This window comes from Pelodiscus sinensis, chromosome 1 (genome assembly GCF_049634645.1).
Source record: "Pelodiscus sinensis isolate JC-2024 chromosome 1, ASM4963464v1, whole genome shotgun sequence".
NCBI classification, from domain to species: Eukaryota; Metazoa; Chordata; order Testudines; family Trionychidae; genus Pelodiscus; species Pelodiscus sinensis.
Genome location: NC_134711.1, coordinates 222013994 through 222039307, shown reverse-complemented (window position 1 = coordinate 222039307; position 25314 = coordinate 222013994). Strand labels below are relative to the sequence as shown.

At 42.0% G+C, this 25314-nt stretch overlaps 1 protein-coding gene across 1 annotated transcript in view; it reads right to left on the bottom strand.

Moving 5' to 3' along the window:
* Positions 1–2975: 2975 nt before the first annotated feature.
* Positions 2976–25314, bottom strand: part of MXRA5 (matrix remodeling associated 5) — a 32694-nt gene continuing 10355 nt past the window's right edge. Inside the window, exons 3-7 of the mRNA XM_006112246.4 lie at positions 21688–21817; positions 21066–21456; positions 10516–15576; positions 8500–9400; positions 2976–5694 (exon numbers count right to left, since the gene is read on the bottom strand). Of these exons, the coding sequence (XP_006112308.2) occupies positions 3786–5694; positions 8500–9400; positions 10516–15576; positions 21066–21456; positions 21688–21817 (8392 nt within the window). The 3' untranslated portion in view covers positions 2976–3785. The remainder of the gene's footprint in view (positions 5695–8499; positions 9401–10515; positions 15577–21065; positions 21457–21687; positions 21818–25314) is intronic.

The following is a 25314-nucleotide window of genomic DNA, read 5'->3' as shown; positions in this document are numbered from 1 at the left end:
GCCCGCCTTTTGCGACCTCTGGCAGGCACCTGGGAACTGGCAAACTGGCCCTGGGGAGCGGTGGAGGGCTGGGCTGCCAGTGGCTGGCTGGCTCATGCTGTGGCCTGGGTCAAGGGCAGCAGCAGAGTGGCTCTGGGCTGGCAGGCCTGGTGCTAGCCATAAAAGACTGTAGCCAGACTCTACCCCTTTAAGGGCTCCGGGAGTGGGAGGGAGGAGAGGAGTTTTCCTGTTTGTTCCCAGAGTGGCCACCAAGGCACCCTAGGAAGGGCTGGAGGCCCCCTATTTCAAAATAACCTCTATTCCATGTCTACGCAGTGCTTATTTTGAAATAGCAATTTCGAAATAGGTGCCATTCCTCATGGAATGAGGTTTACCAATTTCGAAATAAGCCCGCCACTATTTTGAATTAATTTTGAAATTGCAGTTGGCTTGTGTAGACGCTAGTACAGTTATTTCAAAATAACGTCTGTTATTTTGAAATAACTTTGCTGTGTAGACATACCCGTAACTGAATATCAGAGAGGTAGCCGTGTTAGTCTTAAGTATCAAAGGGGTAGCCGTGTTAGTCTGAATCTGCAAAAGCGGCAAGGAGTCCTGTGGCACCTTATAGACTAACTGAAGGTGCCACAGGACTCCTCGCCGCTTTTGAATAAACTTAAAAACCAATTAATGGTCCTGCAGCACCTTAGGATACATCTACACAGCAATGTTATTTTGGAATAATTGACATTATTCCTAAATAACATACTCTACGTCTACAATACAAGCAGTTATTTCAACATAATGTCAAAATAATGTCGATTTGGAGGACTTCTTACTCTGACTTCTCTAACCCTCATTTTACTCGGATTAAGGGAAGTCGGAGGAAGAGTGCTCTTCCTCAGACTTCCTGCTGTGTAAACAGCGCCAAATGCTGAAATAAGTTATTTTGACTTAAGCTACGTAATTGACATAGCTGAAGTCGCATAGCTTAATTTGACTTTTGCCCTGCTGAGTAGGTGTACCCTTAGAGATGAACAAAAATGGAGATGGAGACAAAGTTATTAAAAATCCTTGCTACTGGATTAGCAAAAGTGCTGGGACTTTTAGTAATCTGGGATGGAAATTATGGAATCTTCATCTACTTCCCCAGTTTAAGTAGCTCTTTACATTTGTCTGCCACCTCAGATGTGACAATGTCTGCAGCAGACACTCATTTCTATATACTGTACTGCCTTCATGCCCATGTTCCATATTATCATCCTGAGGGTACGTCTAGACTACCGCGTTTTGTCGACGGAAGTTTTGTCGACAGATACTGTCGACAAAACTTCCGTCGACAAAGAGCGTCCAGACACATTGAGTTCTGTCGACAAAGCAAGCTGCTTTGTCGACAGAACTCCGTAGTCTGGACGCAATGTTACAGGCAATAACACCTTCTGTCGACAGAGTTCTGTCGACAGAAGGTGTTATGCCTCGTAAAATGAGGTATACCAGCGTCGACAAAACTACTGAGTTCTGTCGACGTTATGTCGACAGAACTCAGCGGTAGTGTAGACGCTGGTATAGTTTTGTCGACAAAAGTCCACTTTTGTCGACAAAACTAGGTAGTCTAGACACACCCTGAGTGAAAACTGATTAAAAGGATTCATTATGTTTTGGGCCACACCTAGATTGTCTTTAATCTCTTTCTAATTTACAGTGCATAGTGATCCAACTTTATCCTTCTTCATTCTGGTTCTATTTATATAACTAAAAATCTCCATTATTTATTTAATTCACTTGGCAAGAGCTAATTCACCTTGACTTTTAGCAATTTTCACTTTAGTCCTACATTGGCTAATGCCTATGATGTTTCTTTTCTTTGTTGCTCAAACCTCTTTTCCATTCCCCATAGGGTCTCTGTTAAATCCTAATAACCTTTGGGAGGGAGTTATTCATCCACATGGGTCTGGAGCCTTTCCTTACAATTTTATTCCCTGGCTTGGGATGCAAATTTCAGATTGTTTTTGTAGAGTTGATATGAGGAAATTCCAAGCTCCGCCATTTTTAAAGTCCTGAGCTTTTCAATTTAGTTGACTCCTTTAATTAAATTCAAAAGGGAAGATGTTGTGAAACTGAGTGAAATTAAAAATCATAGTTGATGACCTGGTATGAATTATCCTTCCATTCCTACTTCACAACCAACTTTGTTACGTGCTGCTGTGACAGTGGCTGTGTATTCAAAAACTGGGCACATCATACAGAAACAACATCACATTATTAAATGATTCCATATTTGATTCTGAGCAAAGGACTTTGAACATGAAAACACACCTAAAATATATGAAGTGTGTTAGTATTACGAAACTGTAGAAGGATGGTTCAGCCCCTTAAGGAGTGGAAGTCTGGTGCTAGCCAATCCTGATTACAGAAAGAAGATCGCTTGTGGCTGAATCAGGTAATTCCCTATAAAGGGCAACAGGAGACATCAGTGAAGGGAAAAGCTCTGGAAGATGCGGCAGGGTCTACAAAGATTGACAGAAGGCTCCTGCATGGAAGACCCAGAAACCATAGGACATACCTCTGTCAGGGAGGCCTGAGAGACATCCTGCCCAAGCAGAGGAGAGAATGCAAAGGCCTATGGAAGCAGGGCCTGGGTGCAGGAAGAGCTGTATGGCTTTAGGGTTGGACTGTTTAGGGAGATTTTGTGTCCCATCTGCAGATTTATTTTACGTTAATAAACCCTAGTCCCCAAAAAGTAGTTTTGACCATGGAAATGCCTAATGGGGAGTTTTATTTGAACACTCCAGGAAGGGAAAGTGAGGCAAGCTGCTATAGCCTGACCATAGGCCATGAGGGGATGCATGGGAAATTGCAAACCAGGTTTTAAAAATGATATTTCATAGGATGAAGATATGTCTAACAGTGGGGTATTATATTTTCTCATTTTACTTCATACTGATTGTGTTCCTTCAGCTAGCATTTGTCTGAATGACCTTGAAGAAATGAAAAAGTTGATTGGAAAATATTTTTATTATAAAATGTACAGTATACTGACCTTAACATTATAAAACACAGTAATGTATCAGAGTCTTGTAAAGACCAATAATTTATAAAATGAGACAGAGATCATTGTTATTCTTTCTAGTCTCATAGTCTGATTTAAAAATATATATAAAATATATAATGCTTGAATTCAATGGGATCCTTACTGGCTAGAAAAGGTTTGTTCATTACAGTAACTAATGTCAGAATGTCCTTGATTAGAAAAAAGATCACTCTTATGTGCTAAATTAATCTTTGATTTGGAAGAGCTGATAGAAAAATTAATAGAAAGAGCTGATAGAAAAAATAATATAAGGCTAGGTTACGTAAAAGCACTGTAGGGATTAAGAAACTGATGTCTCTCCAACAAAATAACAATGCACTTTTATCACTATAGATCACTTATTACAGTTAATACTTCTTTGGTATTTTTAAGGTGCTTGTGAAGCCAAGGCATAGATTTGGAACATCAACAGGTATGTGTATAGTAAATAAGGTCTCAGGTGCGCTGGAATGCCACAAGAAGTCACATTACATCATGTGAACAGTTTAGATATCTTCTCAAATGTGTCAGCTCCTTATTTACATATTTTTGTTGTCTCTGCTGCACGATCATGGTAATTGTGAAAACAGAGATGCATGGCTCATTAAAATGAGAATTGCAATCCAACTCTTCTGCCTTCTACACTCTTGGCTTTGCTTACAAACAGTACTTTTCTGCTGCATTTTCTTGGCAGTGACTGGGCATTTGGGTACAGTCGAAGGAGTTTGTTTGAACTTTAGAATATATGAACATAGGTAGTTTTTGAATCACTGCCCAGTATATTTTTAGCAGTGCATTTGTAGAAGCCTGCATCCCGTTGTGTAGACTGCTGGATAATTAACGACCCCTGAGGGTGAAGAAATTTGTTTCCATACAGACGGGACTGAGCTCCTGTTGTCAGGTGCGATTTGTCTGGAAGCTCCCATGTTATTTCTGCTTTAGGAATTCCAATGGCCATGCAGTTCAATTTAATTGCATTACCAGGCCTAGCATAGATGACTGGTGCTGGCTCACTGGTGATCCGGGGTGGATAGGCTATCACTATGACTGGGACATTCATAAAAGAAGTGCCATACTCTGTCATTGCCTTGCACAGGTAGGTGCCCCTGTCAAACACAGAGGCCTCACGCACAATAAGCGAGCCATTCTCTAGGAGGGAGAAGCGACCAATGGCTTGAGGGCCATCTAGTACCATCCCATTGGGCAGTGTCCAGGAAATGTGTGCCTGATGATTCACCTGAGTGACACAGTGGAGCTGCAAAGTCTCTCCGTTGATGATGCTCACCAGGTTGTTGTACTGGTTGCTGATTTCTGGCTTGAGACCCACCCTCAGGAAGACCACTCTCTCTGCATAGCCACCTGGGTTCCTGGCTGTGCAGCGGTAAGTGCCAGCATCCACTGCAGAGAGGCCGCTGATATGCAATATCCCATTTCTCTTGTGGTAGAATCTCTGCAGATGGCTGCCTCTCTGCAGCTCAGTGCCATTGGAAAGGATCCAAGATGTGCTGGGCTCAGGGTTCCCATGGACTGAGCAGTTCAGATTGATACTATGCCCAGCTGTGGCAGTGATTCTTTCACTGACTGGGTCCCCAAAGGTGGGTTTCTCCACATGATCTATGACCAGGAGCTGCACAATCAGTCTAGCCTCTCCCCCTTCGTTCCGCCCGATGCATACTAGCTGGACTGAGTCTGTTTGTCTGACCCCCTTGATGTCCAGGGTGCCATTGCGGTGCACAGTAATTCTGTTCCCAAAATAGGGAGCAGGCAGGATCACCCCTTCTGGAAAAGCCCACAAGACCCGCGGAGCAGGGATGCCTTCAGCTTTGCAGTCAATAAGTTTCCGACTCTCCCTCACTGCAGTCTCCCTCACAGACGTGATTGTATTGGGATGGCCATTGATTTTGGGAGGCTGAACATTGATTTGGATCCAGACTGTTTTCCTGTCTTCCCCAGCACTGTTCCGGACCACACAAGTATAATTGCCACTGTCAGATCTCTGGGCCTTTTGGATGAGGAGGGTGCCATCCCCATACACTTGATATTTGTCAGAAAGAAGAGGAATCGGCCTGTTGGTGGGAGAGAGCCATATCACCCTGGGAGTAGGCTCGCCTTTGGCTTTGCAAGTCACAGTGACCACATCTCCATAGGGTACATTAATAACAGAGTAAGTTTTGTTTCTGATAGTTGCAGGCTCAGCCACCACTTTGACCCGTATTCTCATCTCATCCTTCCCAATTTGGTTCTCAGCATAACAGGTGTAATCTCCTTCCTCTCTCAGCCCCACGTCATTGAAATACAGTGTCCCGTTGTTGAAGACCACATATCTCTTTGCCCGGTTTCCACTGTCATCTGACTGCATGAAGGTGTTGATCATGCTGCCATCTGGGAGGCCCCAGGAGATCTCGGGGTTTGGCAGACCGGTGGCCACACAGTCAACTTTCAAATCCCCGCCATACATAACCTTGTGGTTATTCTCATTCTTGTGTTCTATTTTGGCTGGTCTCATCATCACGTTCACTTTGAGAACCACATAGTCATCTCCAATCATATTGCGGGCCACACACAGATAGTCTCCTGCATCCTTATCTGTGACTGCATGGACAACCAAAGTTCCATTGCCAAACACTTTGATTCTGGTCTCTGAGCTAATTTGGGGAAAAAAAGAGAATGTGAGATGAGTGACAAAAATAAGTTTTCATTATTTTATTATATACTAAAACTGGCATGAAACCCCATTAAAAATAACAGTGTAGCTTCTTTTAGATATTAGAATGTCTTAGAAATTTTATCAGTTGTATACCAAAAAAGCAAATACGAGAATCATTCTGATCAGTTGCGACCAAACAATTATTCTCTGAATTTCAATTAATATATCTACCATTCAAAGATTTTCTGATTTATTTCTATGACTCTTTTACTGTGGAGTGCATCTACAGTATTCTGTAATATTCAAAATTGGTAATTTAGGGGAGATTGGAACACTATGCTCAACTCAATTATGAACGTGTATAGGACATTTCCTTGGGATTCCCACATAATGTTTTTAAACTTGGGGTATGTCTACACTTGCACCCTAGTTCGAACTAGGGATGCAAATACAGGCATTCGAAATTGCTAATAAAGCGGGGATTTAAATATCCTGGGCTTCGTTAGCATGATCTCAACGGTGTGCTATTTCGAATCACAGCTGATTCGAACCAGGAAGTGCGTGCCGGGATGCGTTAGTTAGAACCAAACCCCTTGGTTCGAACTAACGTTACTCCTCAAAAACTGAGTACTAGGAAAATTCCAAGTAAGCAATTAGGGTATGTCTACACTACAACGTTAATTCGAACTAACTTAGTTTGAATTAGTTAATTCAAACTAAGCTATTCGAACTAACGGATCCAGACTAAAAAACTAGCATGAATTAGCATTTTGCTAATTCGAACTAGCATGTCCACATTAAGTGGACCCTGAACCGGGCTTAAGGATGGCCGGAAGCAGTGCCAGCAGGGCATCAGAGGAGGACTTAGAGCGTGGAGATGCTGTCTCAGGCTAGCCGAGAGCTGTGCTTAAAGGGTCCCGACCCCCACCCCAGACAGACAGTTCTCAGGGGTGCCCTGCTTGCAAAGCAGTTCTGGCTTGGAGTGCCCGGACTACCCACACTGGGCACATCACACCACTCGGCCATCAGCCCGGCTGCACTTGCCGCAGGCTGCCATCTGGGGAGAGGGGGCAATTGAGGGGCTGCAGGAGAGCTTCCACTCCCAGAAGCCCGCAGAGCCAGCCCAGTCCTCCCCATTGTGGGCTCGTGCCCCATTCCTCCCTCACCTCCTTCCACTTACCCTTCCCTACCCCCTCTTCTTGATGTACAAAATAAAGATAACATATCTTCCAAAGTGGAATCTGTCTTTATTGAACAAAACTGGGGGAGACTGGGAAAAGGAGGTGGGAGAGGGGAAGACAGAGGCTGGGAGAGGGGAGGGCAACTAAAATGATCAGGGGTTGGGAACAGGTCCCATATGAAGAGAGGCTAACGAGACTGGGACTTTTCAGCTTAGAAAAGAGGAGAGGGGGGACAGGATAGAGGTCTCTAAAAGCATGAGTGGGGTGGAGAGGGTGCATACAGAAAAGTTCTTCATTAGTTCCCATAAAGAAGGACTAGAGGACACCAAAGGAAAGGAATGGGTAGCAGGCTTCAAACTAGTAACAGAAAGTTGTTCTTCACAAAGCAAAGAGTCAACCTGTGGAACTCCTTGCTGCAGGAGGCTGTGAAGGTTAGAACTAGAACAGAGTTTAAAGGGAAGTGAGATTAAGTCATGGAGGCTGGGTCCATGGAGTGCTATTAGCCAGGGGGTAGGAGTGGTGTCCCTGCCCAAGGTTTGTGGAAGGCTGGAGAGGGATGGCACGAGACAAATGGCTTGGTCACTGTCTTCGGTCCATCCCCTCTTGGATCCCTAGGGTTGGCCGCTGTCAGCAGACAGGCTACTGGGCTAGATGGACCTTTGGTCTGACCCAGGACGGCCATCGTAAACTCAGGGCTCAGGGTCAGGGGTCTCAGTGGACCCTGTTGATTCTCTTGCACACCTGCTCCTGGGTGGCCAGGCTGGCAGCTCTCCTGCCCTAGCCGGCTACTTTCCTGTGCCTAGTGCGGAGATTGTGGACGAGGTCCACGATGTCTGCACTAGCCCAGGCGGGTGCCCGCCTCTTGCGGTCCCGGGCAAGCTCCCGGGAGCCGCCAGCCTGGTCCCGGGAAGAGGGGGAGAGCTGGGGAGCATCGGGTGGGTGGCTCGATCCGTGCCAGGTGCAGGGTCTGCTGGCTGGGTGCTGGCAGGCTTGCACCTGGCACGGGCACCGTAGCCAGCCCATGGCCCTTTAAGGGGTCCGGGGCCGGGAGGGGGGCAGAAGAGTTTCCCTGGTGTTGGCCAGAGTGGCCATCAGACAAACCTGGGGAGGGCTAGCTTCCCCCTAGTTCGAATTAAGGGGCTATACACCCCTTAATTCGAACTAGCTAGTTCGAACTAGGCTTAATCCTCGTAAAATGAGGTTTTCCTAGTTCGAACTAAGCGCTCCGTTAGTTTGAATTAAATTCGAACTAACGGAGCGCTAGTGTAGCACCTATGAAAGTTAGTTCGAACTAACGTCTGTTAGTTCGAACTAACTTTGTAGTGTAGACATACCCTTAGGTACCCTTGAAATAATGTGTGATATGGGAAAGACATATAGCATATGTTGCCTGTTTCTCTACCACTATGGCAGTGTAACTGTAACAGCCAGAATTGACAGCTAATCATTTAAATAGAACTTCCTTCATTTGATTAGTATCATTATTTTGTTTATTAGCATCTTTTGCTTTGGACGCTTCTATAAAATCAAGTTAAAAACAACATTCTTCTTTATTTCAATGGGCTTTGCATCAGCCTCATTGGAAGAGTAATTTATACAGGCTACAACGAATAGTGATCTACCTGTGCAGAGAGTCAATCATCCTTTTTGAAGGCAGCCTCCATAATATCTGCGGCCAGGGATCCCCAGAAGCACTGCAATCCAGATGTAGGGTGCTGCCGTAGGTTACATCTGTTCTCTTGGGAGAGCTCCAAGTGATCTTGGCATTTGACAATTGCTTCTTCACATCAAGCTGAACTGTTCTCCTGGCTGCCCCCACCATGTTAGCTGCAATGCACTCATAGTTTCCACTGTCCTTGGGGGAAATGTTCCGTATGTAAAGGGTTCCATTGGGGAAGACAAATAAGTTCCCATTGACAAACTGGGAAGGTCGGATCTGGGTGCCATCAAAGAGCACCCAGCGAATGCTAGGGGGGGGAGCTGCTTTGGCAGTGCAGTGAATGTGGATGTTGTGACCAAAGGGCAAGGAAATGTTCTCCTGTTTTTCCTGCTGGATGATTGGGGGTAAAGCTGCAATGTGAAGTCTCACGGCTATGCTGTCCGCCCCTGCAGCATTGCTAGCTATGCACTTGTACACTCCTCGGTCTGAAAAAGTTGCCTCCTTGATAGACAAAGTTCTATTTTCATGGAGCATTATCCTGCTTTCAGTGGTGGATACTATCTGCAATATCTTCCTGTCAGGTAAAATCCATGAAATATGTGGGCTTGGGATACCATTAGCCTGGCATTCCATTGCCACGCTGTCTCCAAAATAAACAGTGGTGTCTCGATAGCGGGAAACTAACATTTTGGGCTGCTGGGCTGTCACTGTCAAGAGGACAATCATTTTATCAACACCATACAGGTTCTGAGCAGTGCACAAGTACTGCCCACGATCCTGAAATTGAACATTTCGGATAATAAATGTGCCATTTTTCAAGACTTCAAACCGTTGTATCCTTGTGTTTGCTGTCATCAGAACTCCTGAGAGGACAGGACAAAAGAAAGAAAATTGGAGGGTTTGTTCATAAGACATACAACATTACACTGACACACATTTATGGAAACTTCTCTATTTACTGCATGTGAACATTATAAAGTAGAATCTAGAAGTCAACATGAATAATGGGAAGAACAGACTCCCCACTTACGAATGATCTACATGAGCAAAATTGAGAAATGCCTTCTGATATACTCCTATGGCTTTAGTTGAAGAATTTGGCCCTTCAATTTTTTTTGTCCAAACTAATCATCCAAAAAGTCCAAGACTTAAAAACAGTGGGAAAAAGTTTCCAAAGTGCAATATACTCAGAATGCTTTGGAGAGTCAATTAACCTTTCACATGATTTTCAGGAACATTTTACTGATACAACACCAAAGCCCACTCCTACTTAATCAAGGCCCTTATGCTCCTCTAGCATAAATTCCAATCTAAGAGAATATGCGCACTTGGATGCCTGGCTCTCTTAGGACATGTCTATGCTACAAAATTATTTTGAAATAACTTATTTTGAAATAAATCCCAAAATACTTATTTCAAAATAAACTTATTGCCCCAGGAAAGCAGGAATACAGATTTTGAAATAACCAACCTGTTTTGAAATAATAGTGTTATTATTATTATAAAATAAAGGGAGTTATTTTTAAATAACTCCCTAGTGTAGACCACGGCTTAAAGACTAAGTGATTTCTTTTGATACAATTTCCCTTTCTCCAGCCTCACATTTTCCATTTTTTTAGTGTGGATAATTTAATGTTAAAAAGTATAGTGCACTGACAGCCTGATCCAAAGGGCAATGGAGGTAAATTCTCTCTACTGACTTAGGATCAGGTCCTTAGAGTATCTATTAGCAAAGGACATAAAAGTCATTTTTATTTCAGAGTAGCAGACAGTGGATATTTTTCTCATATCCATGTGCAGAAATGGATAGCCTTAAAAGATTAATATATCTCAGTGGTCCAAACTATTAACATGTATAAAAGTGTTACATAGTGTTTTGAATCATTACTGTGCAATACTATTGTATTTTTAATATGGAAGTGACTATATGTGTCCCCTTTTACAGCTATATGGGAGAGTAAATGTTTAACTAACTTACCTGTGGAGACTTTTGTCCAAGAAACCAAAGGCTTGGGTTCTCCTACTGCATCACATGGGATAACAGCATCTGTTTCAGCAAGGACGGATAAGCTGTGAGGACCTTTCATGGTAATTTTCGGCCTTTCACCATGTGCCCTGAATTTAGATGAAGACTGAATTACTCTAGAATTATTTGGCATAAGTCCTCCCAACTTAGGCACAAATGGAACTTTTTGATTATTATTAAGGACACTTCTGAAAGAGTGAATGTTAGAGGATATTTGAGGTCTGATGCTTTGAGAGATGAATGATGGAAGAGTGCTCTTCATAGTAGTTGAGGTTGGTGGTGTGGTACTTGAGGTGTGGAACAATGGAGCTACTGGAACAGCTGTGACCTTTAGAATTGTGCCTTGCATTGTATTGACTTGGATAGCTTTCTTCTCATTTGTATTTACTGGGTCAAGTGGACTAGGCACAAGTGGTTTAGGATTCACTCCTGAGTGTGAAAATGTCCTGGTTCTATTAAAGACAAAGGGGATTCCAGAGCTGGGGTAATATGGAATTCCTTGATTTTGTAGTCTCCCACCTGTACCTCTGTTATCAGGAATATAATTATTGCCCAAAACTCTGGAGTTAACATTGTATCTGATTTGTCCCTGATTGCCAAATCTGCTTGGAGCAAGTGGGTTAGGTCTGTGCAGTGGAGTGGCTGTTGTAGTAGTTGGCTTTGTCGGAGCAGCATACGTTTTTCTATCCTGTGTTGTTTGTGCAGCATAGGCTGTTATTTCTGGTTTGTTGGTATAGTGAAGAGGTTGGTGAGTTATAAAATGATTAAATGAACCTTGCATTATGAGATATGGTGGCCTCCTTGTTCCCCTCATCGGAATATGCTTTGGAAGTGCTAAAGCTGGTTGCTGGTTAAAGATTGGCACCATTCCAGCTGACTGATGAGGAAAGATTGGATTTAGCAATAAACTATTGTTAGATCTAATACCAATTGTCTCCTTAAATTGTTCTTGTCTGTGTTGTGCATTAATCCTGTTTTGGTTTGAATAAGAAGTGGAAAATACATTTTGTTTTGTGCTGAGTGTGATTGTTGTACTGTCAACTTCAACTTCTTTGGTCTCTGGAAATCTTACTTGACTGATCGTAGTATTTTCCTTAATAGGAGAATGAGTAGACAAATGTAAAGTGCTTGAAACTGATGGGGAAGGACTGGTAGGTTTTGTAAATGAAACAAAGTCAATGCTTGTAACAGGAGATTCAGGTTTTCCAGTCGTGTATACAGCAATTTGATCGTGATTGAATGTATGAGAGGTAGTTTCCTTTTTGTCCCAGAAAGATGATAATGATTTTGTCCAGTTTTGTACAGGAACAGTAATTGGTTTATTGGTTTCTGTACGTGTGAAAGGTTGAAACCTTGTTGTGCTGAAGGGAAAAGATACAGTTGCAATTTTTCTTTGCTGAGGTGGTGTTGTTATAGGAGCTTTTTTTAAAGATTCTGAAAGGTTCTGAAATTCATCTGAAATTGACAGGTCTGTAAAACTTTCCACTGTGCTAACAGCAGACTTTGATTGCAGCACAGTAGGAGGTATTGGCTGAGATACTCTTGAGCTGATTCCATTCTCTCCAACTTTTGAATCAAGAGGATGGGCTTCTTCTTGAAATTCTGGAGTCACTGAATAACCAGAGCTAAGTAGGCTATTGATATACTCAGCGGAGAGTGGTGTGTTTGTTTTTTCTGCATGACTTTTTCTGCCTGGAACGTCATAATTTGTTTTAATTACATTTTGTTCAGATACGTTAACCAATATATGATACTGTGCTGTTGTCTTTTGTTTTGGTATGTGAGACAAGTGCAGCTCTGTAGCAGAGACTTTATTAAGTCCACCATGTGATGATGCAGTTGTGATAGATGCAGTCGCAGGAAGTCTGGGGGTTTCAGCAACATTAGAAAGTGTTACATGCTTTGTTTCAGGTAAAGAAACAGTAGACCTAAGTGAAAAGGCTACCTCTGTGTATCTTACTTTGGTCATCCTCTCTACAACATTTGCCTCTGTAACCAATGAAGCAATCATCTCTAAATGATTATGTTTCTTTGCATTTTGTACTTTAGCCTCAGTTTTAAGATCACCCTCAACAATAATTCCAGGATAACTTCTAGTAACACCTTCTATTTTAGATGTTTTTTCAAGAACAGGCATCTTCTCTGTGGTAAAAGCAGGAGAAGGAATAGGTTTTGACCTTTGTCGAAATCTATTTGGTCTTAATCTCCTTCTCCCAAAAGGTCTTCTTCTGGGATTCTGGGTAAGGAGTGCATTAGAGGTAGTAGTCTTTCTAAAGGGGGTTGTAACTTTAGCCGTAGTGGTCAGGTTGCCAAACAAAACAGCACTTGATATATGCTCTGCTTTTTTAAGAGGGGCAATGGTAGTTGTCAGAGGAAATGTGGAGTCTGATTTTGGCACAGGCATGCGTTCACTTGCAGCTCCCTCAGAACTCCCATAGTTGCTACTAGACACAGTTACCTGAGTCTCTAGACCCTTGTCAGTCTGTGTTTCCTCCTTGGCATTGCCTGTAATTTTAGTCTGATCTGTAGGTACCTCTTCGTGGTGATGCTTTACAATATTGTTTTCTCCAGTAACAAAATCCTTAAATGAAGAAACAGCAAAAGAAATAGTAGCAGTGGCTATTAAATCTATATAATTGACCTTCTCACCCTGTGAAGGTGTGGAATTTACGGAATCTGCATCCACTTCATTGTGCTGTGAATCTGTCTCCAAGGTGGTAGGGAGATTTACAACAGTCTGAGGTTCTTCAAGGCCAGTTTCATCTACTGGCAGTTCAGGTGAAACAGAAGATTCCTCTGTGGTATATGGTGTTGTTGTAGTTGCATTTTCCACTGTGTACAAACTGCTTTGAGTATTGGGCAAGCTAGTTGTTATTTGTTCATCTAGAGGCTCTTCAGTGACAGCATTAATGTTTTCTTCTGTTACTGGTGAGTAATTAGTCTTTACTTCAACATGTTCCTGATCATGTGCGTGTAAAATTGGAGAGACTGGAGTAAAGTATGTAGTGCCCACAAAAGATGGTTCTACAGTGTATATAATTTCAGGTATTCCTAAAGTCTGGATTTCTATAGAGGGTTCAGTTTCTGTGCCCATTAATGTGGCCTGAGCAGAAGTGGTTTGATCTGCGCTATAATCTTGTGCTATAATGGTAGGGGAAATAGTGATTGACAACATTTTATCTTCACGCAAGTGTGATACATCTGCAGAAGACTCTTCCCCATTGGCTGCAGTATCTAGACTAGGCTTCTGAGAAGGAATGGCCATAGGAGAAGGAGCTGCAGTGGTTTTCTGAACAACTGATGGCAATGTAGTCATTAAAGAGCCTGCTGTTGGTTTAGGAAGATTTTTCCCACGTACCTTTGCCAAAATATTAGCCCAGTGTTGTGGATTAATCTGTTTGTTTGACATATTTATTCTCCTTCGAGACTCAAATACCCTACGGCCTTCTGCAACATTGCTGTCTTGGGTTTCATCTGTACCTTTCCATAACTTCATTTTTCTCCTGCCTTTCTTGATTTTTTTAACCTGAACCTCAGGCACAAGGTCATTTTTTTGTTTAATAGATGTTTCCCGGTCCTTCAGACGATTCTTTTTGTGCCGGGGCTCAGCTGGGACTTCGGCTCCCGATCCCCCTTCATCTTCTATCACCCCCCCTCTTCTTTTTCCGGAGGTTTTCAAACCTGGACGCTTCCTCATTTTTATCCTTTTGGAAGATCTGTCAGATACCATCTTATTTATGGATACTTTAACAGCCAACTGATCTGATCCCTGCTGATTGACAGCCACACATCTGTAATACCCACTGTCACTGACATGACTCTTTGGAATTAACAAAGTGCCATTGTGTGACACGAACCCTTTGGATGAGTTTGACAAAACATTAAGTACATGGCTGCTTGGGAGGATCCAGCTCAGCTGTGCATCTGGTATGGCAACTGCACTGCAGGGCAAAACTATTGGCTCCCCTGCATTTTTTTCAACTCTCATTAGAGGGGAGTCAGTGGGCTGAATGACTGGAGGCTGCACTAAAACTCGGTGGACCATTCTGTCTATATCATCTCTCACCTGGGCAACACAGTGGTACAAACCAGAATCAGTATAACCCATTTTTTTTATCATTAGCTGGCCACTGCTGAGGATGGAAAACCTGCTGTCTTTCTGATTAAATGGAGCTGTCAGCTTATTCCCATCTGGTAACACCCACTGGATGATAGGACTCTCTGATGCTTTCACATTGCATCTCAGCTGACAGTCTGAGCCTTCAATAACACTCTGTGCCACCTCTGAATTCAGAGGTTGCTCTATCATCACCCAGCTGCGTCTGTGTTGTCGTATGTCTTTCATCTGAATTGTCTGAGAAAACTGGGTAAAAAAGGACAGCACCACTTTTTTCCCTGTGCTTTGGCGTCTGTTTAGTTGAATGTTGATCAGCGGTTGCATAACCCAGGCAGGTTCAGAAAGTATTTGAGCTTTGACACCTGTGTAATAAAGGGCATCATCATCTGAATCTTGACGGTACTCATAACTTATTTTGGACTCTTTGCTGAGGACAAATTCTCTTTGTAATTTAACAGGCACTTCACTGTAATAAGCTATAAGTTTCCATAACTTTTCATAGTTTTCTCGTTTCATTGGGCATTCAAAATCAAGTGAAACTGTGGTATTGATATCAATTTCCTGAGCATTGATTTGGTTCCATTGAATTTCGGCAGAGTCTGTCGGTTTCTTAATTTCACAGTTTAAATTCACTATGTTCCCATGTTCATCAGTCATGTTGAGAGTGATGTTCCATGGTGACAGCTGAAACGCCTCCTTAGGAAGTTCATAAATATCCCCATCTTCCTCCTCATCAATGCTGTCATCCTGCTTAAATGGGGATTGTATAGTAGGTTTCTTACAGGCAAAATCTTTCAGGTTTTGAATATCTTGTTTCTGCAGTTGTTTGGGGCTACCACATTTAGGGCAGAGCTGACCTCCTTCATAATCTTTGTCCTTCTTGCACTTTAATACACCTGGAAGAATAAAAAAAAGATACATTCTAGAGAACAATACAGAACTCTGACATGGAATTCTAGCATTTCTCAGAGAGCTAAATGAATAGTTTAAGAACACACGTATTTTCAGCCAAATTTTCAAGAGTGGCTACTAATTCTGGATGCCTTAGTTTCTAGATTTTCGACTTCAGGCAACAAAGGGCCTGATTTTCAAAGTTGCTCAGCAACCACAGTCAGTGGTACTTTAACAATTTTTATAGTTGGGGTGCTGAGCTGCGCCCTCCCTACCTTATCATGTCCGGAGACCTCAGTGCCCCAGGCTGGGGCACATCGGGGGGCGGCTGCAGAGCACCAGGCATAGAGCCAATGGTCGGAATCCCAGGGCATGCAACAGAGCTGCCAGGACCCCAGGAAACAGCAGAGTCCCTGGTGGCAAAGACTCTGGGGCTGACAGTGGAGTCTGTGGGGGTATGTCTACACTACCCCGCTAGTTCGAACTAGCGGGGTAATGTATGCATACCGCACTTGCTAATGAAGCCCGGGATTTGAATTTCCCAGGCTTCATTAGCATAAGCGGGGAGCCGCCATTTTTAAATCCCCGCTGCTTCGAACCCCGTGTAGTGCGGCTACACGGGACTCGAACTAGGTAGTTCGGACTAGGGTCCTATTCCGAACTACCGTTACTCCTCGTGAAACGAGGTGTACCGGTAGTTCGGAATAGGCACCCTAGTCCGAACTACCTAGTTCGAGCCCCGTGTAGCCGCGCTACACGGGGTTCGAAGCAGCGGGGATTTAAAAATGGCGGCTCCCCGCTTATGCTAATGAAGCCCGGGAAATTCAAATCCCGGGCTTCATTAGCAAGTGCGGTATGCATACATTACCCTCCTAGTTCGAACTAGGAGGGTAGTGTAGACATACCCTGGGATTGGCAGCTAGGACTCCCCAGAGGCAAGAGAGCAAGCAGCTGGGAGCAATTTACACTTCACCATTTCAAAAACCAGTTGGTCAGGGTACAGACTTAGCTCCCCCGTTCTACTTCACTGTAGTCTCAAGAGAATAAATGTTACAACTAGTCATAAACTTTCCGATGGAACCGTCTTCTGTTGGAAAATGCCATTTAATCAAAACCAAAATTTGGCATAAAAATGTGTTGATTTTACATAGATTGTATTTTAAAAAATTGAAGAATGGCATTTTGATCACATCAAAACGCTGTTAACTTTTACAGAATGGGAAGCTTTGATATTGCTTTTTAGATGGATTTTGTTTAGAAATGTATTTTAGTGTAGATTGCAAAATATAATTTCAAATTAAAAAGTCAAAATCAAAATAAAACATTTTGATTTTATTGAAACATTTTTCCACAAAAATTTTGTTTTGTGGCAAATTTCTTTTTTTTAAATTTTGATTTGGAATGAAATGAAACTTTAAAATTAGAGAATTTCTCATAACATGGAAATTATAGTCCCTGTATAACTCCCAAAAATACAGTTCTAGACAGAACTGTGTGATTAATAGATTTTATTTCCATATGATTGGCAATTCCCAAAAATCACAGAGGAGAAAAATACAGACTACTGAAAATTAAAATTTGTGATGAATCAAAATGTAAGAAAAAAATCAAATTAACAGATTTTTGGGACGGTTGAGTGAAACATTTTGTTTCAATATTTCATTGTAATGTTAACCATTTTAAAACCTTTTGGCATTTTAAAAATAAAATGAAAGGAACATTTTAACAAGAATTTCATGTCTCCAAAGTAAATATTTGTTACAGCATAGTAACTATGAAATTAGATTCTGTTCTTTTGTAAGTTGATGACAACAATGGGAGCATACAAATGGATATGGTGAACATCTGTAGCAAGTTTACTCTAAGCTTTCAACATTATCACTGTGATTTATGTGACTATTACAACAATCAAAGCCAAATTGTGAAAAATATCCAACATAGTTGAATGCTTACTTGGTTATTACCTGTTTTCAGAAATTTTATTAGATTTGCAAATGACATCTTTAAAACAAGTTTTAAAATGTTTTTGCAAGTCTTTTGAAGGTCTTCGGTCACAAACTCTTAAAAATATGGATACAGTTTACGTGAAAAATATACCATACATTCTTCATTCATCAAATGTTTTAACAGATTAATTATAATTAGGCTGAAATAGAATAATCAGAGATGCAGAGTAAAATGTTATGCATAATTACTAAGAGAAAACTACACTTAAAAAAATTATGCAGCTTCCTGCAGTGTGAGGATTTGGGGTTTGTGATCTACATAACCTTTTATGTTTATTCCTCAATAATAATGCTGGATTTATGCAAACCTTCCTGCTCCATCTACCATAATCCACATGAACTGACACCTATATTTTCAAGCTATTTACCAACAGCAAAAGAAAAGAGAAAAATATCAAACAGAAAAGAAAATGAGGCTGTCAAAGTGATGAAAGGGAATGTAATGAAAAAAGACCTCCTCCCCCTCTTTTTTACTTATTTACTCAGTTTGACAGCTATTTTATGTACGGCCTTTTCAGCATTTCATTAAATGACACTATTATTTATATTTTAAAAATAAATAAGGCACCTTCAGTCTCAGAATTTATTCAGTCCAGAATTAGTTATTCCACACACAAAAAAAGCATCCTCAAATCTCAAATGATCCCTTTAACAAATATTTATGCCCATGCCTGGCACGCACAGAACTCCTAATTAAATCAGTGTAGGAGCTGTATAAAATTAATTAAATATAAAAATTACATCTATTTGACTATCACAATGATGACTTTCTCACTACATCTAAAAGCAATCCCCGGCACTAATATTCTGGTCAGCAAATCAAAACTAATCCAATAAAACAGTGGCAAGCTATTACTGTGTAAGAAAAGAGCACTTAACACAGTTGTTGAACCTAATTAGTGCATGTGCAGAGGAAAGCTCATATCTGACCAATCTAAAATAATTTGACAAATCTAGTGATATGTTAAAGACAATTTATCAGACTATTAGAAGGAAAACTATCTAAATAAAGCTAAAGATAAATGTTGACAACTGTTTTAGTTCTATCAGGTACCCTTCCCCCAAAAGTCCAAAATAATAAAGTTCTACAACACAAAGATCTGTAACTATGTGACCCTCCCCCCCAAAATGTAACAAGCTGCACACTGTCTGAGCAGATTTACACCGCCAGAATCTTCCTATGATTGATTCCATCTGCTCAGCTTGCTCCCAAGTGCTATAAATCTTTTAATTCACCTCAATAACAGCAGCCCTCACATGTTGTCACTAACCCTGCATGCACAAGAATGTACGGTTGCATCAATTTCCCTGAGAAAATAATTCCCTTCTTGATGTGCTATCAGCTTCCACAACTCTTGCATCCTCCTGTGCGTCCTCTGCCTATTATTTTCCAAGCTGGTATAGACTGGTACAATTCTGATCCCTCAGTTATGAGAGTCCCTGACCTGGCTGACCCTTCTCAGTTCTGCAATCTTCTTGATCCTCCTCATAAATCTTCCAGCTTCTGTTCTTTTCTGCTTCTCTAAGATGAAGGTTGCCAGGATGTGGCCATCCTACCAATTTATTCTGAGAAATGGCCTTTAATTTCCTCTGTGTTAACCTTAGTTGAATTCACTGAAACAAAGCCAGCTCTTGTACCATGGATATATCTTATTTCTCCATTAATAATGTGCTCTACCAACTTTTTATTACAATTGCAATTTTTAGGAATCATGCTTTTTAACTCAAATGCTACTATGATTCTCTAATGTATGAACAGAGAATTTTTGCAGGAGATTCATAATTACCTTTCCACCACATTACTTTTTGGAGTGTTTCCTGTTGGCAAGACAGTCGAAAAACAGAGCTGTCCTTAGGGACAAGCAGTACAAGCAAGAGAATAACAAAGGGTATGTCTACACTACAGCGCTATTTCAAATTAACTTAATTCAAAATAACACATCTATACTCAAAAACTATTTCGAAATAGCGTTTTGCTATTTTGAAATAGCACGTCCACAGTGAGTGGACCCTGAACCGAAGTTAAGGATGGCCGGAACCAGTGCCAGCAGGGCATCAGGTTAGGACTTAGCGTGTGGGGCTGCTACCTGAGGCTAACTGAGTTCCGTGCTTAAATGACCCTATACCCACCCCAGACAGACAGTTCTCAGGGTTTCCTGCTTGTTTGTCTACCTCGATGAGGGACAGCAAAACAGTCCTGTCTTGGAGTGCTCGAACTTGAGACACCACAACACTCGGCCTCATGGAGCCAGAGCTGCCCCTGGGCATGGCGGTGAGTTTTGTGGGGTCGTTGCCATTAGCCCGGCTGCATTTTCTGCCATCCAGGAGGTCCATCGGGGAGGGCTGTCAGGATACAGGAGTTCCTGAGGGACAGCGTCCACCCCGAGGAGCCCTCAGAGCCTCCCCGGTCCTCCCCACCAGGGGCTTGTACCCCATTCCTCCCTCACGTCCTTCTACTTACCCCTCCCTACCCCTCCTTCCTGATGTCAAATAAAGGCCACATATGTTCAAAAATAGAAACTGGGTTTATTGAACAAAACTGGTGGGGGGAGGGGATGAACCTCTGGGGAGACTGGGAAAAGGAGGTGGGAGAGGGACAGCGAGAGAGTGAGAGAGGGGAGGGGGAAACCTGGGAGGAGGGAGCTGAAAGGGGGAAGCAAGGAGAAGAAGGGGGAGGGGAAGCTCAGGGCCCAGCGTTGAGGGTCTTGCCGGACCAACTTGATTTTCATGCAAACCTGCTCCTGGGTTCGTATGTGGCCTTTGGTGGCCAGGCTGGCAGCTATCCTGCCATAGACGGCTGCATTCCTCTGTCTAGTGCGGAGATGCCCCAATGGACATTGGGGGCACACCCCAAAACCTGAATAAGGTCTATGATCTCCACCCTGGGTCAGGAAGGTGCCCGCCTTCTCCAGCCCCTGTCATGCTCCTGGGAGCTGGCAGACTGCTCCTGAGGAGCAGTAGAGGGCTGGCTGCCGGTGACTTGCTGGCTCATGTTTTAAAGCCACTGGGTCAGGGGCCCCGGAGGCTATGCTGGCTCTGGGCTGGCAGGCTTGGAGCTGGCAGAGGCACTGTGGCCAGGGTCTACCCCTTTAATGGCTCCGGGGTTGGCAGAGAGGCGAGTAAGTTTTCCTGGTTGTGCGCTGAGTGGCCACCAGGGATCCCTGGGAAGGGCTGGAGCCCCCCTATTTCGAATTAAGTGTCTACACAGCACTTAATTCGAAATAACTATTTTGAATTTGGTGTTACTCCTTGTAGAATGAGGTTTATCAAATTCAAATTAAGGGCTCCGTTATTTCGAATTCAATTCAAAATAGTAGTTTGCATGTATAGACGCTATTAAAGTTAATTAGAAATAATGGCTGTTATTTTGAATTAACTTTGTAGTGTAGACATACCCAAAGGGTGTTGTATGCCTAGCAGAAGAAGGATATATTACTGGAATATTTTCACTACTATAACAAATAGAATAATCATTGATCTTTTCTCACCTCCAGACTTCTTCTCCCATTCCAGGAGCCATTTCAACCTGCAGTCACAGGACCAGGGATTGCCATGAAGGTAAAGATTCTCCAGGAGTGGCATTCCTTGAAACATCCCTGCAGGCAGTGTCTGAATGCTATTTTCAGACAGATATAGGTGTTTTACTGTTGACAGTCTGAAATAATCCAGGAATGTAAATGTTGAAAATGTGTTGGGATGAATCTGCTGGAGTAAGTTTCCTTCCAAATGAAGCAATCTCAGAGAAGTTAATCCATTAAAAGCATTTGGGTGGATGAATTCAATTCTGTTGTGGTCCATGTGCAATCTCATTAAATTTGAAAGTCCTTGGAGAGTTTGCCTTGTTAGAACTTTTAGCTTGTTGTAGCTAATTTTGAATACCTAAAAGAGAAATACCTAATAGTGAAACAGAGAGCAGAGTGACAGAATAACCATTAATAAGCCATTAATTGACATTATTCATGGCATTATTGTTATTCAAAAGCTTTCAATATAACTGGAACAAAATGGATAACCTATCAGAGAATTAACAAAGTGTTAAATAAATCTAGTTATTTAAGTATTTTTACCATTGTATAACTTGTAATGTATTATATTTAGAAACATCATTACCTGTAGAGATATGAGATCTTTTAAAGCTCCATTGGGTATATTTTGGATGTCATTTCCATGAATCATGAGCAATTCCAGTTTTGTAAGTCCTGCAAATGAGTTTTCAGATATGGACTGTATGCTATTAAACCTGGAGGGGAACCACAACATATACAGTTATATTTCATGTATGACAGATTCTCATGGATTTCAAAGGCTTGACTTTCTAGGAGACATTGGATGAATCCTAAAATGTTCAGTTGAAGGACCAAATGTTCCAGTAAATATTTGATACAGTCAAGTGCACTTAGCCATATATATGTCAGGTTTTTAATTAGTCATAATTTAAAGTAAAAGCGAATGGGAATTTAAATTCTAAGAAATGTCAGTATATTTTTCCATGAAATTCTCATTAAGGGAATGGTATACTTTATTGGCATGTTGCCAGTCTATGATAGTATGGAGACTGGCAAACTAACAGCATTGCCACTAGCAGTGTTGCCAACAAAGGAACTAATAGTTGGATAAAGCTTTGTGAAGAGGACTATTTAAAAATAGACATTTGCCAAGCAGCTCCTCAATCAGAACACCACAATTACTACCTGCACTGCTTGTCCTGATGCACAAATATCCAATATTGACATGAGCACCAGGAATTCTACATTAGGCTTCCAAGTTTTGAAGTTGGATTTTTTTTCATACTTTCTACTGCTGTGATGCATTATTTTGCAGATAGAATAGAATATCACAAGCACAGAGGAGATACATTGAAATGCTGAGATGTATGATGCATTTGCTGATGATTTCAGGCTTTTAAAGGAGTTTATTTTGTTCTTTTATAGGTGGCAAATTAATTAGTGGTATCTTTTATTTCTTGATTTCAAAATCAGCCATTTCCATTTCTATTTGAAAAGTAATGTTTTCTTCCTAAATCTACTGCCCTTTAATGACATTTATGAAAAAAACTTTTCAGTCTGAAAACAAATGCAACAGAATAAGTTTTAGTTTTTGAAGAACTCAGAAATGTACACAGTATTCCGGGCACGGTCTCACCTGTGCAATGTAAAAAAGGGTGAAGGTCTCACTAATCTATGCTATGATACTTTGTTCCTGTAGCCAAAATACGCATTAGCTGTTTTTGCCATCATACAATATTCTCATATTCAACATGTCGCTTACTCTGCTTCTTATTTTCACTATTGTATTCTGGTAAATACCCTCGCAGGACAGCATCACCATGGCAAAGAACAAGATAGTAACAGCAAAGAGAAGCAGAGGCAACTCATGGATGCTGTCCTGATCCAGAATGCCCTTCCTGCAAAACATGGCCCTGCAGTTCCATAATTAGGAACTCAGGCTATGTCTAGACTGCAAGCCTCTTTCGAAAGAGAGCGTCTAGACTGCACGCGGAATTTTGAAAAAGCAAGCCGCTTTTTCGAAAGAAAGCACCCAGTGAGTCTGGATGCTCTCTTTCTAAAAAGCCTGTTTGCTTTCAAGAACGCCTTCTTTCGAAAGAGTACTTTCGAAAGAAGGCGTTCTTCCTCGTGGAATTAGGTTTACCGCTGTCGAAAGAAAAGCCGCGTTCTTTCGATTTAATTTCGAAAGAACGCGGCTGCAGTCTAGATGCAGGTGAAGTTTTTTCGAAAAAAGGCTACTTTTTTCGAAAAAACCCCTGAGTCTGGACACAGCCTCAGACATGCCCTTTACCCCCTCTAAAAAGTTGGGAGCTAGGATCAGCAGCAACTCCTAACCTCTGGATCCCAGCAGCAGTACTCTCAGAGACTCCCAATACTCAATTAGATTCAGCCTTTGGGCATCAAGCACATTTCACCTGACATTCCAGCTCTTCTAAGCCCTGTAACAGCCCTGAGAATTTAAAGCTGTAGCAGACACAGATTCAACCCAGAATCCATGTAGACAAGAGGAGTCAGAGGCAGAATGTATACATGTTTCTAACTTGATACACTTCCTGCCTCCCCCAAAACCTAAGCACTTTGAGTTTTGTTTAGTCTGCTGCAGTAATTAAAAGTGTGTATATAGCTGGTCACATGTGAAGATTGATTAGTTAAATGTTTTTCCATATACAAAGATATAATTATTACAGTGTTTTCATTAAAACTTAATTTTATTGTTCTTTCATAATAAAACTGTCCATGACTCATGCTTGCATCCAACATAAAAATCATTTAAATAAAGCTGAAATAATTCATAGCATTTTACAGTAACACATAGGAATGCAGAACTTCAACTGCCCACACACACAGGTTCTCCCCCGCCCCCCCAAAAAAATCTTCATCCCTACATCCGTCACAGGCTAACATGTTCAGGCAGGAGGCTCAATACATATACAATAGGGATCCCTGACAACATGCTCCCTGCATGTTGTGGAACTCTGAGAAACTCCCTGAAGGCTGTTCAAATTTCTGAGCAAGTCTCCACGCCTCAGCCTCCCACCCTTTAATAAAGCTTTCTCCCTTTCGCTCACAAACGCAACATGTTCCTAGAATGGCTGAAACAGTTTTTTCCTGCTGCTTCCAAACTGTTCCATAAACAGCTCCACCAGCTTTTGAAATGGCTAGATGCACACTCGGCTACCATTCTGCAGCTACTCAGGCAATAACCTGTGAATAAGCTCAGTCATTGAATAAAACCTGTCAAACCCACACACCATTAATGTGCTCCTGGGGTGAAGAGTGCTTTCTCTATTACTTTAAATATTACTGCCTTCTGAAAGACCCCTAGCATCATGGACATTTCCAGGACACACTACAATTATATCTGTAAATCTGTTGTAGTTGTCTACTGGTCCTTGGCATACTATGGAGAAATATCCCTTTCTGTTTACAAATTCTGTGTCCTGGGGAGGGTGGGGAATGATAAGCATATGGGTTTCATCTTTTGCTCCAATACACTTTGGGAACCCCATACATGAAAAACCTTCCATAATCTTCTTAGTATTAGAGGGGTAGCCGTGTTAGTCTGATTCTGCAAAAGTGGCGAGGAGTCCTGTGGCACCTTATAGACTAACTGAAGTGTTGGAGCATAAGCTTTCGTGGGCAAAGAAAGTGGGTCTTTGCCCATGAAAGCTTATGCTCCAACACTTCAGTTAGTCTATAAAGTGCCACAGGACTCCTCGCCGCTTTTGCAATCTTCTTAGTGTTACCCAGTTTCATGTCTTAATTGAACAGTACATTACCATATCCATACCAGACCTTTAAGTGAATGGCCCCAACAACTGATCTTCCTAAGCTACATTGGCTGGCTACAGGCCAAGAACTTTCTTGGGTGGCCAGCTTCCAGATGGCAAAAGTGACTCTTTTCTCCACAGATATGAGGCATCACATGTTGGTATACAGTCACTGAATATTTGGGGTCAGTTCTCCGCAGATCTAAAAAAGGTGGCTCTTCTCATCCGGAATCTCGCTGGCCACAGCTGATCATTCTGATTCTACAAAAATATCCTCTCCCACGCATCCACGCTGGTTTCCCAAGCCCAGAGACAGCACTGAATGATGTATAGGTGATCCAGACCAGGGCCTCTTGTTCCAATAGCTTAGCATCCTCCTTTTCTTCCATCTTGTTGCAATGGCTGCACAGTGTTATCCTGCTGACAGAGGAGCAGCTGCTGCTGCTGCTGTCAAATATTCC